Raw genomic sequence first — 14,366 nt, forward strand, 5'->3', positions numbered from 1 at the left:
CACATTATGGACGAACCAATCATTAAAAGATTTTAGTCAGAAAAGTGTCATCCCTGGAAATAAATATGGCATTCCCTCCAGGTAGCCTATATTTTTTCAAGCAATAACACTATCTCACATGTGATATCTGTACTGGTGATTTTTGAAGGACAAACTGGTCTTCATGATAATGGTGAATGTCCTGTTATATTTCAGAGGGGATCACATTCTGCTATTCTTGGCTCAAACCGTGGCACGTCAGACGGTAGAACAGAGACAGTACCGCCAGTCCAGGAGCAGACTCTCTCGTAAGAATGAATCGGGTAAGTGCTCTATTTTCCTTCTTGGATACAAAAATTCTGGTTACCATGTCTAAATATGCTTGAGTAGATTACATTATCAAGCACTAATAAATGTGTGAGGAATATAGTTTGTTGAAACAAAACCTGAGGAATAATGATAGACTCCCTTTATTGTACACTGTTTTACAAGATTAGTATATGTAGATTACAATATTGACACATTTTGGAGACATGATATGAGTGCATGTTTTGTCTGTCTAATTGATTAAAGCAACACGACATACGTCACACTGGCCCAGCTAGGGTTTAGCAGTAAGACTAGGGACCATGAAATTCATTCACCCCCCTCCCTTCTGGTAGTTGGTCGTCCTGTACCCCTGTTTAATTTGTATTCACACTGTCATTGTTTGTTTGTTTGCTACAGACATTGATATGCCTGATCATAACCTGGAGCCACCACGATTCTGTCGTCATGCCCTTGAGAGTATCCTGCAGGAATGGCAAGCTGTTAGTGCTATGATACTCAATGGATGTCAAGATAAGAAAAAGTAAGTCACTTCCCCTCTCTCTTTCCTCCCCCTCTCCATCCCTACCATCTGGAATATCAGTCTCTATACGAAGAATTTTTTTATTTGCTTTCAGAATGTTTGCTTCTGTTCATGATTATGTCAATCTGTTAAGTGTTTCAAACTTTATGATGTGTTAAAAAGTAAGAGTAAATGTATAGCAATACGATATTGCAATTGATGTTACATGTAGGAATTGTGATTTATCTCGCCTGCGTCGTAGAGCAAGACCATAGGCACCGCTTTGCTGATGGCAACGGCGGGGTCAACATTGATATGTTAAACAGGGTTTCATTTTTTGAAATGTCATAGTATATGGATCTAGTTCATGAACTTGTACACAACGATAATCAAGTATCACTGATCATCTGGCATGAGTTTTAAGTTGCATGATGAAGGTCAAAGGTCATTTGAGGTCAAAGGTCATTTGGGGTCAATGATCTTGACGATGTTGGGGAATCGACACTGAAATCTTTATTAAGATAAAGTTTTTGAAGTTTTTTTTTTACTTTTTAAAATTAAAGTATTAAGGCCTATATCATGAAACATGGCTGTAAAGGTAATCAAGTATTACTGACCATCTGTCATGAGTTGCAGGCTACAGGTCATTTAAGATCATTTAAGATTTGCAGATACAAGTCCCTATTCAAAGAAAATTTGATATTATGGTTATCAGTTATTGGCGAATAGACAAATGTAATTTCAGGTCGCTAGAAAAGGGTGAAAGGTCAAGGGTAAAATGAAATGTTATCTGCTGCTACACTACATTGCATAATGCAGGTGAGAGTATCAGAGGTATTCCACTTGTTTATCTTAATATAACAGGGTCTCACTATTTGCCATGCTGTATTGGATTAACCCCCAACATCATTTCAAACTGATCTTTTTCATCTTGTGTATTTTTTACAGGGATTGTGGCGGGGGCATTGGTCACACCCCTATACCGGAGGACCAGGTGTATCTAATGCGTCAATCTGGTACTGTCAAGTTGGACTGGTTTACCCATATGCTCATTGTCAAGTGTACTTCTTCTGTGAGTATGAGTCTGTGTATCATTCTAGATCTAGTAGGTTTATGTAAACTTGACTTTGTGACATTATGAATTCTATACTGAAAAGTGAGCACAATAACGATCACCAATACATATAAACACATGTGGGACTATGTTACCAAGCAGAAATGCCATGCATATTTTGCTCCTTTCTCAGCAATTATGCATTTTCTAAACCATGTGGCTCATACATGTACATGTAGTTATATTTTCCATACACTTGTGTGGCCATTTCTTGATATTCTGTTCAGATTCTTTTATTTTTTAGATTGTTATCACACACAGTGTGCAAAGTTGTTCAAATTGGGAATAATTTGTTGTTTTGTAGCCATTTCATGCACTAAACCCTATAGAAAAATCTTATTGGACAGTAATCTATTTGGACAAAATTGCAATTCTCTAGCTATTAAAAAAAAAAAGGGCTACAGAACAGCTTTAAAAGCGAGAGGAACCGCTGCAAAATGGCTATAATATGACAAGTTTCTCACTGTGACAAAAGGCATTTATTTTGAACATTGGAGAAAATGTATACTATTGTTTAATTGTATGATCTCATCCCTTCTTTCTTCCAGGATCTCGACACCCTACTGACAACTTTGATTCGCCGTCTCCGCCATGCTCAATCTGCCACCAGTAAGGCCGAGGCAGCGGAGGTAGCCCGTAGGTTCATCCGATCCGTTGCTAGAGTCTTTGTTGTTCTCAGTATTGAGATGACCCCTGGCAAAAAGCTGTAAGTGCTTACTCCCATTCCCAGCATTTCTTGGTCTTGAGTGCTTTCCCAAAGCTTTTCTTCCAGTCTCTTGCAGATTGGTCATTTTGAATATGGTTTCATATTGATTTTTAAAAATGTAGTACATGTAGGAATAGTGTATCAATTTCAATTATCCATGTGCATTATGGATATCCATCAGATAAGAATTCCATTTGTAACTGGGTCAAGGCAAATATTAAAATTTTGGACTGGGGATAAATTTATAAAATCTTTATGGGGCTATTTTCTTAGCTTGCCAAAAAAAGTTGTCATCAAGTTGGTGTAGTCCTATCTCTTTTATGTTACACCCTCCATTGCCCTTTAACACAAAAGATACAATCAATTCTTAAATTGATAGTAACTTTAAGTCTATAGCAATCCATGTACAAAACTTTACAATCAGATGTAAAGATCAGTCATATCTCTTCATGTCACCCCCCCCCCTTCCAGGTCTGAGCCAGTGCAGCGTTGCAAGCGAGTGTTTCAGGCATTGATCCACCAGTCCATCACAGAGCTGTGTGAGATAGGAGATTCATTGATAGCACCTGTTAGGATGGGGGTAGCTAGACCCTCCTCACCGTTCCCTCTCTTCAACAGCCATGCTGATGCTATCCAGGTTGGTAGGATGCTATCATGCATTAGAATTCGATAATTATTTTTACTGCAAAATGCAATCTTATTAGAATAATGATAGATGATTTATGATGAATTCACTTTGTAGATGGGTTTGTAAGATTGGTTAGGATCATCCAATGGTAGCAAATTATACATCATTTTAAAGCTGATAATTTCCTTTTTCAGATGGGATCTTTAATATTTTTTTTCAAGTTAATATTCCTTAGAAAGTCATACAGGTGACTGTGCCCAAGTCAAATGTCTCTGGACCACAGAAGCCTGTTTGACTGAGGCGAAAATTGACTTAGATGATGTAATTTCCACATGTTTTTCATATTCTGGTCTGGCATAATGCCTCAAGTTAGACAATTTGACTTATGGAAAGTAGAATTATACAGAGGCTCCTGTAGTGTGGATTTCATCAATTTGAATTTCAATTATTTTCAACTACAGGGAAGTGAAGAACTGTTCTTTACGGAGCCACTACCCATGAGGTCTGCTTCCAGCAACCAGTCTAGTTCAAGCCACACCCATCACCACGCTCCTTCTCTGCGGACACACCCACACCGTATAACCCGTAATCGTACCATCGATGAAGATGATCAAGACATGGAGGTCGGAGAAGGCGAAGAGGTAAGGTCATCTGGGATTGATTCACAAATAGATTAATTTGAATAGTCACTCTTGAATTTCTTGTTGTGTGATCATCATACATTTACTGCATTGGCTGATGCCCAGGGGTGGTACGCTATTGGGTAATCATGATGTAAATAATTCTCTACTTATACAGTACACAAATCTGCTGCAAAGGCTCTCTGAGCACACAAATATCATTCAACAAGAACAATTTTGGTAGAATAAAACAGCAATATTACAAATTATAAATCTACATATACTTTAATAAACATTATAGAGAATAATTATTACTTTACTTGACTCCCTTGGCTGGTCTTTATGGATATGTTTGACTCTGCTCTCTGGTGGGTGTTTCATAAAGTTGTTCATAAGTTACGAGCAACTTTACGAACGACTGGTGACTCTTTCTTATGAACAAAATCAACTCAATAGAAATCTGTTACATATCACTTCCCACAAGAATTGATCACTGGCTATTTTGAAACACCCACCCAGTTCGTTATGTAAATTGAGATTAGGGTGATTCTTCATATATGTTATGTATTATTTTGTAGATTGACATGGTTGAAGGAGACATTGTGGTTGTATCCAGTGATGTACGTGAAAGGGATTCCGGCAGTGCCCCGCCCAGAGACCCTAGGGAACAACCAAGTCAAGACGATCAACAAGAAGATGATGGTAAGCTCATAGGCCCGAATTCACAAAGGTGGTTTTTAAAACCCTCGGTTGAACCCATGGTTTATGCAGATTTCCGGTATAAATTGTGCTTAATTTAGCGCGTATCGGGCGTGTGTATAAAAAAATGTCCAATGCTGATGCACGCTTTTGTCACATTGCGCCAAATTGATGCCTGTTACCATGGTAAGATTTTATTCATGAGTCCACTGTTTGAAGAGTGGACTCATTTATTCATAACAGTGGACTCATGAATAAAATAGCATGGATAACCACGGCAACAGGCATCAATTTGGCGCACTGTGACAAAAGCATGCATCAGCATTGGACATTTTTTAAATATACGCGGTAAAATAAGCGTAATTTATACAGGAAGCCTGCATAAACCATGGACTCAACGGTGGGTTTTAAAAACCATCTTTGTGAATTCGGGCCATTATGTTCCAACTGTGAATACCCTCTATCTATGAAAGACTAATTATCTTACAGCTTTACGTGTTAGCACCAACAACCTGTGAAATTTATTGTATTGTGGTCAGTGAATACTTTATTCGACGGCATCCTCTGTCTTCTTCATGAGTTTACAATGTGGTGTCAGATCTTAATTGTTTTTCCTTGCAAATTTGTATTTGATTTTGTTTCTTATTTCCCAGTTATTTATGATTGTTTGTATAGTTCATGATTTCATTGATTGAAAAAATGTATCAGATCAATAAAGAAGTGTATCCTTTGTCAGATGTTGATATGATTACTGGCTGAGTATGAAATAACTAAAGGCTGCCAAGAAGGGCCATCAGGGCTTCGAGCTTCTGCACTTCTCCCCCGTCCAGAACGAGGTGATTGGCCTTGTTGTCCTAGAGTACTCTGAAAGGGCAGGGAAGATCTTGACTTTCCGCCGGATCATTTGTAGGACAGAATTCCAGCGGGTTCTCACATCTTGGATGAGTCGGAGTTTCTAGAATAGGATTAACATGTGAAAAAATAATACTTTTAAAATTCATTTTTCATTTAGTATTCTATACGTATTATTAGGTATTACGTAAGTTACTCAAGTAATCAAATCGATCTCAAATTCTGAAAATAATTTATGAAGATCACATTAGCATTTACATAAGAAAATTTGAATTTGTCAAAAATAATATTAATGCCAGTTAATTGTATGCTGGATGTTGTTGATAATATAAATAAAATTATATCTACATTACATTTTCTTAAATGCATGTTCATCATCACAAATGCACAATATACAGTAAGCTATTTGGCTTACCTCGAGGTCTCGCTCCTCTTCCGCCGTCTTTAGCTGTGTGGTCTTCTCAGACTTTTTGAAGAGAGACACGATCTGGCGGCACTTTCCAATCAGACAGCTTGCCTCTGGGACTTGGATACCTTTTCCAACACAGAGGTCCAGGGTGTTTGCGAAGCACGCGATGTGTGGGAAGCCTGCCTTGGAGCACGCGCTAACTATATTCGCAGTGTTATCGGTAACGACAGTGGATAACTTGATGCCCCAGTCCTTGATCACCGCCTCCATCTCTGTCTTAAGGTTGTCAGCTGTGTGGGACTCAACCATGTGTCAAAAATATAAACACTGAACAGGGATTACGTTTAAGAACAGTGTTCTCTACGCAATATGTCTATCAGTCAAACAAGTGAAACTACATACAATTTGTGGTCCTACGATGAAATCTGCCTTCTCAAGTTCTTAGATTTAACATTTGAATTTTACAATTATGTAGCGTTCTTGCTTCTTCGACTCGCTGGCACTTGAAATATAAACATACTCATACATAATATGTAAGCCTACTAGTAGAAGCGACCAATATAAAAAGTGCTGAATAATTATAAGTGCATCGTAATGTAAAAGACCTTATGAGAATACAATTTTTACAATGTTTCTTGTCTGATGTTTCGGAAACTCATTTGCTTAACTAGGTTAGTTCAAACTCTATCTCTATGACCCGACTCTTTCTCTTGTTGCTGCTATGGCAACGGAGACATCAATTTAATACATCATACTATGATTAGAATAATTTCTTAACCTGTGAATAGGTCACTGAATGTGTATCTTGTGCATAGTCAATTATTGTGATTATCATGACATATTCAAGATTCATTGATTTCATTCATATTTGCAATTCCTAAAAAACATTCTAAAAAAATAATTTAACATAGACTACTAATTGGGATAATCATATCTTTTTGTTACTTTTTGAAACGGCCTGTAGTTGTCTTTTTCAGACGAGTGAGACGACAGAAACTCTTGAGTGCAGTCAGAGAGAATCACATTTGCGTACCATGATAGTTAATAATGATGCATCATGCCTTGCGTTCATGCCCATTCGCTCACTTGGTCTCTCGTTCATTTCGGAGGGCAGAGTCCCCTGCCTCAAGAAAGTCACTATGATTCCCAAATCCACCCGGGAACCAGAGACCTGTAGCTAGAGGCCAGCCCTCGTGCACATCCAGTGCTATCATTGATTAGCCGTATCCAGCCTAATGAATAACCAATCATTGCTGTCAAGTTCGTCAACGAATGAAACATTTGTGGTGCGTGAGACAGCCTCATACTCATAGCAACAACATCACGAACAGCTGGAGCAATTAGACCGTTATTAGTGGCCGGTTGAGCTGGGGTTTCACCATGTATATGTGCGAATTCGGAGGAACTACATTATAGCGGGTAGTATCGACAACGAGAGGAAGGTTATCGATATCGCTAAGTGGCAAAAAACAAGCGATTATCGACAGGACTAGCGATAAAAAGGTTATCGATAACAGCACTAGTATATATTGTGCTATCCGTGATTGCTGCCTGATCAGTTTTACATATTCAGATTGTCTGACCCTGTTGACTAGTTCAGGCTCCATTATCCAAATTTTGATGTAAAGACAACCAAGCTTCTGTAGGCAATGGGTTCAAAACTGATTCCTTGATATTTAATTTTATTTCTTATATGCAGCTGGTAATGAGAGTGACATGGACCTCGACCTTCTAGCAGAGAGTGACTATGATAGTGAGAGTAACCATAGCAACCAAGATCACGAAAGCAGCGCACAGGACTCCAGCCGTCGAGGTGGCGTCAATGCTCCTAATGCTGGATCCGATGCTGGTAGGTTAGATTCAAGTTTTGGGGATCTCAGTGGCCTGTATTCTGAACTCAGACTTCCACTTATACTATGATCTGTACCTTAAAAAAATATAGAGTTTATATAAACGCACCATGTCAAACATAAATAACATTCCTGTTCCCATAATTATACCATTTTGTAATACCATATCCTACAAAAGTCAAAATGGGTATATGGAATTGTGTTTTATAGCTGTCTGTGATCATTCTTCACAATGGAAATATATTCAACCCAATAGCACCAATTGTGCTCATTAATCCGGATGCCTTAAAAAGAAGTGTCCATTGGGTTAACATGTCAATTTTGTGTTTCAGGTGGTGGTCTAGCATCACTATTCTTCTCTGAAGATGAATCATCATCCAATGCCGATGAAGCCGAAGAGGAAGAAGAGGAGGACAGCGATAATGAATTCAATGAGATAGAAGAAGAGACTGTCGATCAGGCGTTCAACGAAGACTTGCTGGAGAGACCGGCTACAGCTAGTGCAAGTGGATCTCAGAACATTGAAGGAAACAGGTTAGAAAAAAATGATGCAATTCCTTTTTTATCTCTTTTCCTATTAAATAAAAAATTGAATATCTTGTTTTCCATTGCTCGTGAAGGTCTAAAGTCTGGTAAAACATCTGTATTCATTAACTGTCTCATTCAGAATTGTATTAAGTTATTTTGCATATATATGCATTAACTTTATAAAGATTTTTACGTAAGTTTTAGATTTTAAAGACCAGTTCATCTAATATAGATGATTTCATTCTGGTATTTTTACATTCTATGGTGTTTTATTGAAGGAATATATAAGGCTATTAGCAGCTATTAGAATTACACAAAATGATATAACTTTCGAGGTAAGCTGTAAGGAGGGCTAGGCAAGCTTTCTAAAAATTATTTTTAAAAGGATAATTTTGAATTAACAAGACAGTTGAGGTGGGCATCCAAGGCAGTCAACTTTACCCCCTTTGGTTAATACAAGCCCTGGTGCCCGTTTCATAAGGAGTTACAACTGTTATAACTTGTATGGCAACTAACATGGTAACATGGCTCAGCAGCCAATCAAAATCGAGCTTACCATGGTAGTTGCCATAATGGCCAAGTTACAACAGTTGTAACTCTTTATGAAACGGGCCCTGATGTGTTTGAAATGATTTCTTCCTATCTATTTGATTGTATTCAATATGAAATTGATCATTCATATTTTGTTTATGATTTAGATCTAGCCAGCCACCACACCCTCTCCAGTGGGCTTTCCGCAATCAACAGCCTCTGTCATCAAATAACTCCAGGACTAGTGGCTCTGGAGTGGTCAATGAGGTGCTAGGATCTGCCAGTAGCGCTCCTCCTGTTGGTGAGTCTGGCATTAACATCCCTGTGTGGGGCCGGTTTCATAAAGGCTTGTTCAGATTTGCCAAGTAGTACGATTTTTCCGTATTTAGTTTTTTTTTTTACAAAATCAAAATTTATTGAGAAAAATCATCTCTATATGTCTCTATTTCATAAAACGTACACAAATATGGTTATTAGATCAATGTAATTTCAGGAAACTTGTTTTTTTTTTCAATCATTTTGTAAAAACCAGGGTGAGATATACACAAGTTTCAATGTTTTTTTTTTCATCTGCAAGAGCAGTGCACATTTTAGCTTGCATGCTTGAGCGCCGTGATGGGCGAGTGCGCCAAGCATTTTATTATGAAATACTGATTTTTTTTTGGTCAAAATACTGACTTTGGGGGATAAGAATACTGAAAATACAAAATACAACTTGGCAGCTCTGCTTGTTATTATATAAAACAATTTCTCTAATAAGTTTACGATTACCCAATCAACTGGAAAGATTCGGTAGCTTTGAATTGTTGTTTCAAATTTGTCATCATAACAAGTTGTATGAAACAGGCCCCTGGTAATGGAATGCCTTTCTAAGTGTTAATTCTTCCTTACTTTGCAATTAAATACAGTCAAACCTGCTGTGATGTCCACCTGTCTGTTAAGACTACAATATTAGTTTCACTTGAATAGTTTTCCAATTGAAACATGTATTCCAAGTACCTGTCCATATAGACCTTGTCTCCCTTGAGTGGTCCTTTGCATACAGTTTTCACTGTCTTTGAGGGTAATATCTTACATATTTGCTTCCTGCCAACGTAGAAGTATAGAAAGGTAGTTATTAGGGTTAGAAATTGGAAAAGGTATCCTCAAAGAGGAAAATTCAATTCTTATCTCACAATGGAAGGAATTTCTAATTGTACATATTCTTCTTTGCTCTAAATTTGATGTATTGGTTCCTTAAGTTCATTTCTGTTAATTTGAAACCATGTTCTTATAAAGTTAGCTCTCAAAGGCTAGAAGTGGCATATGGGATTTTAATAGGAAGATTGCATTCTATTGCACCATCTATGGCCAGAGTTCGCAAGAACCAATTCAACTGGCAATTTTCAGAGACATTTATTTTATTTTATTTTATTTTGTTGTCATTTTCATTTCCAGTACCCACAGGTCTCATTTACATCGACCCCTCCAACTTGAGACGAACGACCATCTCCACGGCAGCAAACCCCACTCCACCTACCACCAACACGACTGAGACTGCTCCAACCACCACAGCAAGTCGACTAGCGAGGGCATTTGGCATCGTGCTCCGACAGGTGTCTGATCTAATGACCTCCTTACCCAACTACAAGGCTCCTGAACCACTTACGGAAACACTCGAGATTACCGCTGATAATGCCAAAGAGTTGCAGGTAAGGGAGTCAAGACCTGATGGTCAAAGAATTTTGAAAAGCATGAATGTAGCTGGTGCTTTATTATGATATTTGTTTTGTCTTTATTTTCCTTACTTCTGTACATTGGTTTGATAAAACATTCATAATTAAACCATTTTTTACAGCGCCTACTTAGCTTCATATATGCAAGCAAATGGGAGGCTAAATGTGCAACATTCTTACCGTTGCACACATACCGTCCAAAATGTACCATTGCTCTGCTCAGTAAAGAGGTGACGTCATAGTATGATTAGATTCAATGTGCTTTATACACGTAAGGCCTCTGAGCTAAAGGCGCAGTGCTGCTGCAATATTCTTCTTTCTTTCAATAATTTTTCTTTATTTTCATAGATAAACGCTGGAAAATATTGTTACATTTTTGTATTTTCGCTAACTTCTGTGGCGTTGTACAACACATATAGTGAATATTCTTATTTGTGCAATGGTGCTACTTTACGCATTTGGTGAAAGAAACACTCTACAGTGCGTATAAAAAAAAACGGGACAGATTTGAAAAGTCTTTAAAATTTTTGTTTCAAATTATGATGTCTATATTTTGGTGTTAATATGTGCTCTAAGGTCTTATCTTTCAAATGCTATTAAAAAAAATTAGTTTCGTTCATGAACACGGAATGTTTTTGTCTGGGGTTAAAAAGGAGGCTTGCGCCAAAATGGCATAAAATTATTAATATGATGATCAGACTTCTTGACCTTTTCATTATCTTTGCCATAATTTTCAAATCATGCGGTCAAAATTCATTTTCAGATCTATTTATTTGCTTGTATTGTTCTATTGTTGTTTCTTTTTAATATGCTCTCTGTTAACTTTGAATATTCCTTCTCCAAGCTAAAACAATTTTGTTTCAACCGAAGTATGGGAGAGCGTGGATTTTTTTTTCAAATCCTTTCATGGTGTGCTACAAATGTTATGATGCCTTTTGAACAGTGCCACACAGATGGGCGGGGGCTCGTAATGCTCCCCCCCCCCCTCAATTAAAAAAAAAATCATGACCAAGAAAAACAGTGGACAGGAAATAAAAGGAAAGATAGGAAGTAAAATATGATATTATTTTCTGAATATTATGTCAAAATCTATCACAAAATTTGATATTGTAATAAAAAGTGGAAATATTTGCGTGCTCACTTCGCTCGCTCACAACTTTTTAATACATATTACCCGATCTGCCATATCTAACTCCTTCAAAATTGACTCAATACACCATTGTCATTGAAAGACATGAATCCCTTCCTGTGTTTCCTGTCAAGCAATTAAACTTGGTCAAGGAATCAATGACCCCTTGAAAAATAGATTCATCTCTTTTAAAGGTACATAATTTGTTTCACATAATAAAAGGATTTGAATAATCACAAGTTTTACCCAATTAATAATGCAAATCTTCTTACTTGGGTTGACAAAAAATCTTTTTTTCTCAGTTACTTATGAAGGAAAATTAAAAGGTAAGAGAAGTTTAAATGAAAAAATAAATAATTCAAGTAAATAAATAAATTTGTAAATAAAATTTGACAGCATAATTCAAAAATTGTGGCACAGATAATCAAAAGGTCAAGAGGAAGTCTCCTGATTAGCAAGAAGTCTGATCATCATATTACTCATATTCTGCAATTCTGGCGCAAGCCTCTTTTTGAACCCCCAACAAAAACGTCCCTTGTTCGCTCAAGCATGAACAAATTTTTTTTTTTTAATTGCATTTCAAAGATAAGACCTTAGAGCACCTATTAACACCAAAATATAGACATCATAATTTGAAACAAAAATTTTATAGACTTTTCAAATCTGTCCCGTTTTTTTTTATACGCACTGTATTCAACTCAGCTTTGCTGCGTTGAATAGTGCATCTTTCTTACACCTCATACAAAATCTCATACCATTACACTCCTGCCTATTTGCTATTTGTATAGTTGTGGATTCACTGTTTTCTATACCGATATGTTTCCTGAAAACCTTTTATCATACTTCTGTACAATTTTCTTAGAGGTGTATTTGAGATAGTATGGGATATATCGCAGTTTTTGTTTCACATAAATTGAAATTGTTATAGATCATGACATTGCAGGATGATTCAATATCATTTTATTCAATTCAATATCAGTATCTTCATTTGATAAATTTGTCAAGTCTTGGTTGTTTTTTTTACAGAATTATGTGCAGTGCAGTCTGAAGCCCACATGGGACTGGCTGGTGTGTGTGATGAACAGTACAGAGGCTCAGCTACGATACGGCAAGGCATTGATGGGAGCTACTGATCCTTCGCACCCATCCCATCCAATGCGCAGTCAGTACATGCGGACCTTGAGGGGAGCAGCCCGCGATGCAGCAGCCAGGGAAGAGACGGCCTACCAGCACTCCTTGGAGAGCAGAAGACGAGGAACCCACAACAACACAGAGGAACACGGCTCCATGATGGACTACTTGACCTATGTGCTATCACTCATGAGATCGCATAACAGCGAACACTTGGGATCACTCCCAATGCTGGACATTGCTGCCATGAAGCACATTGCCTATGTTCTGGACTCCTGCATCTACTTCTTGCGTTGCTTTGAGCGCGAGCCACTCTCTGAACCCTCTCAGGCATCCTCAAGCAAGCGTTCCTGGTGCTTCTCCCAGGACGTTGATGGAGGCGAAACCAGCGATTCCAACATGGATGTTGACGGGGCAGAGGAAGATCGGTTGGCAACGTCAGGTCGCAAACATCCATTCTTTGTTCGATCGGATTCAACCACCTTCCTAGGTTGCCCACCACCTGATCCAATAGAGACCCCTCTCTCAGAAGCCCTACCCCTGGCTGATAGACCTCACCTACTGCAGCCAAGTGCCACCAAAGAACAGCTCTTCGGAATGCCTCAGAATCCAGTCCTTCCTACAGACTCTGAAGTAGCTTTAGGTGAGTTCACGGGCAGATTATGTAGTTATGTATATTTTGCTTGATGTTCCATTTATTTTTTTGTTAACTCTCATCAATATAAGGAAATCCTTTATAATTATTACTTCAACATCTTGATACTAACATCTCTCTTCTTTGCATTGGTAGAAGTTTTAGGTTAAATGTTTCATAGAGTACTATACGTATTCGTGACAGATATGTGTATACCCCTGGAAGTCGAGGAAAGCACCATCCATAAGCAACTTTAAATTAAAGCTAAAACACATATATTTCATTAATAAGTATTTTAAGAGTCTTATATAGCGAAGTAGTATATACTTTAGTAAATAGTTTTTGCGCTCTATAAATCTAATCGACATATGTTCAGCTAATATTTGCGGAAGTGCATCAGTCTTGAGGAAAATGCTGCACATGTTTCATCATATTTCTGATAAACTTTTTCATTGATTCATAGGCCACAACCAATCGGTGACAGTACACCAATCTTTCTTGGAGATCCTACCCACACAGATGAGTGTGTCCCAGCGTCAGGTCTTGGGTCAGCCAGGCATGGATGATGACCAAGAAGAGGAAGAAGATGAAGAAGATGGGATAGAAGAAAGTGAGGATGGAGCTGCAGCTGGACCGTCCACTCTGCCATCCGATGGGCCACCAGCCCCTCAGGCTCAAGGTGAAGGGGAGAGAACAGAGACTCAAGAATCCTCCTCGGTAACATCAGGTAAGAAGATATTGTGAAATTGTATAAATTTTGGATGTATGTGCATTTCAAATTTTAATAACATGGTATAGATCAATCTAGTTATGGATTTAGAAATTAAGTATAGTCCCACATTTAGAATTTCATGGTGTTGACTGAGTGTAACACCATTAAACAATCTTTCAGAGTCGTAAAAGAAGTATATACAGTGTATTCTTCATTTCCTTGATAGTTTTCCAACTAAATCAGAACAATTTTATGGAAAAATGTAAGATGATGTTAAGTGTGAAATTTCAGCAACCTTAG

General features: G+C 37.8%; 1 protein-coding gene across 1 annotated transcript in view; it reads left to right on the plus strand.

Moving 5' to 3' along the window:
* LOC129265141 (E3 ubiquitin-protein ligase UBR5-like) overlaps nt 1–14,366 on the plus strand; it is a 56,016-nt gene that overhangs the window by 30,110 nt on the left and 11,540 nt on the right. Inside the window, exons 27-39 of the mRNA XM_064104057.1 lie at nt 196–302; nt 706–829; nt 1,757–1,880; nt 2,471–2,628; nt 3,100–3,265; nt 3,718–3,897; nt 4,455–4,578; nt 7,536–7,685; nt 8,019–8,220; nt 8,913–9,046; nt 10,183–10,436; nt 12,616–13,363; nt 13,818–14,081. Of these exons, the coding sequence (XP_063960127.1) occupies nt 196–302; nt 706–829; nt 1,757–1,880; nt 2,471–2,628; nt 3,100–3,265; nt 3,718–3,897; nt 4,455–4,578; nt 7,536–7,685; nt 8,019–8,220; nt 8,913–9,046; nt 10,183–10,436; nt 12,616–13,363; nt 13,818–14,081 (2,735 nt within the window). The remainder of the gene's footprint in view (nt 1–195; nt 303–705; nt 830–1,756; nt 1,881–2,470; nt 2,629–3,099; nt 3,266–3,717; nt 3,898–4,454; nt 4,579–7,535; nt 7,686–8,018; nt 8,221–8,912; nt 9,047–10,182; nt 10,437–12,615; nt 13,364–13,817; nt 14,082–14,366) is intronic.

The sequence above is a fragment of the Lytechinus pictus genome, chromosome 1 (genome assembly GCF_037042905.1).
Source record: "Lytechinus pictus isolate F3 Inbred chromosome 1, Lp3.0, whole genome shotgun sequence".
Taxonomy (NCBI): Eukaryota; Metazoa; Echinodermata; class Echinoidea; order Temnopleuroida; family Toxopneustidae; genus Lytechinus; species Lytechinus pictus.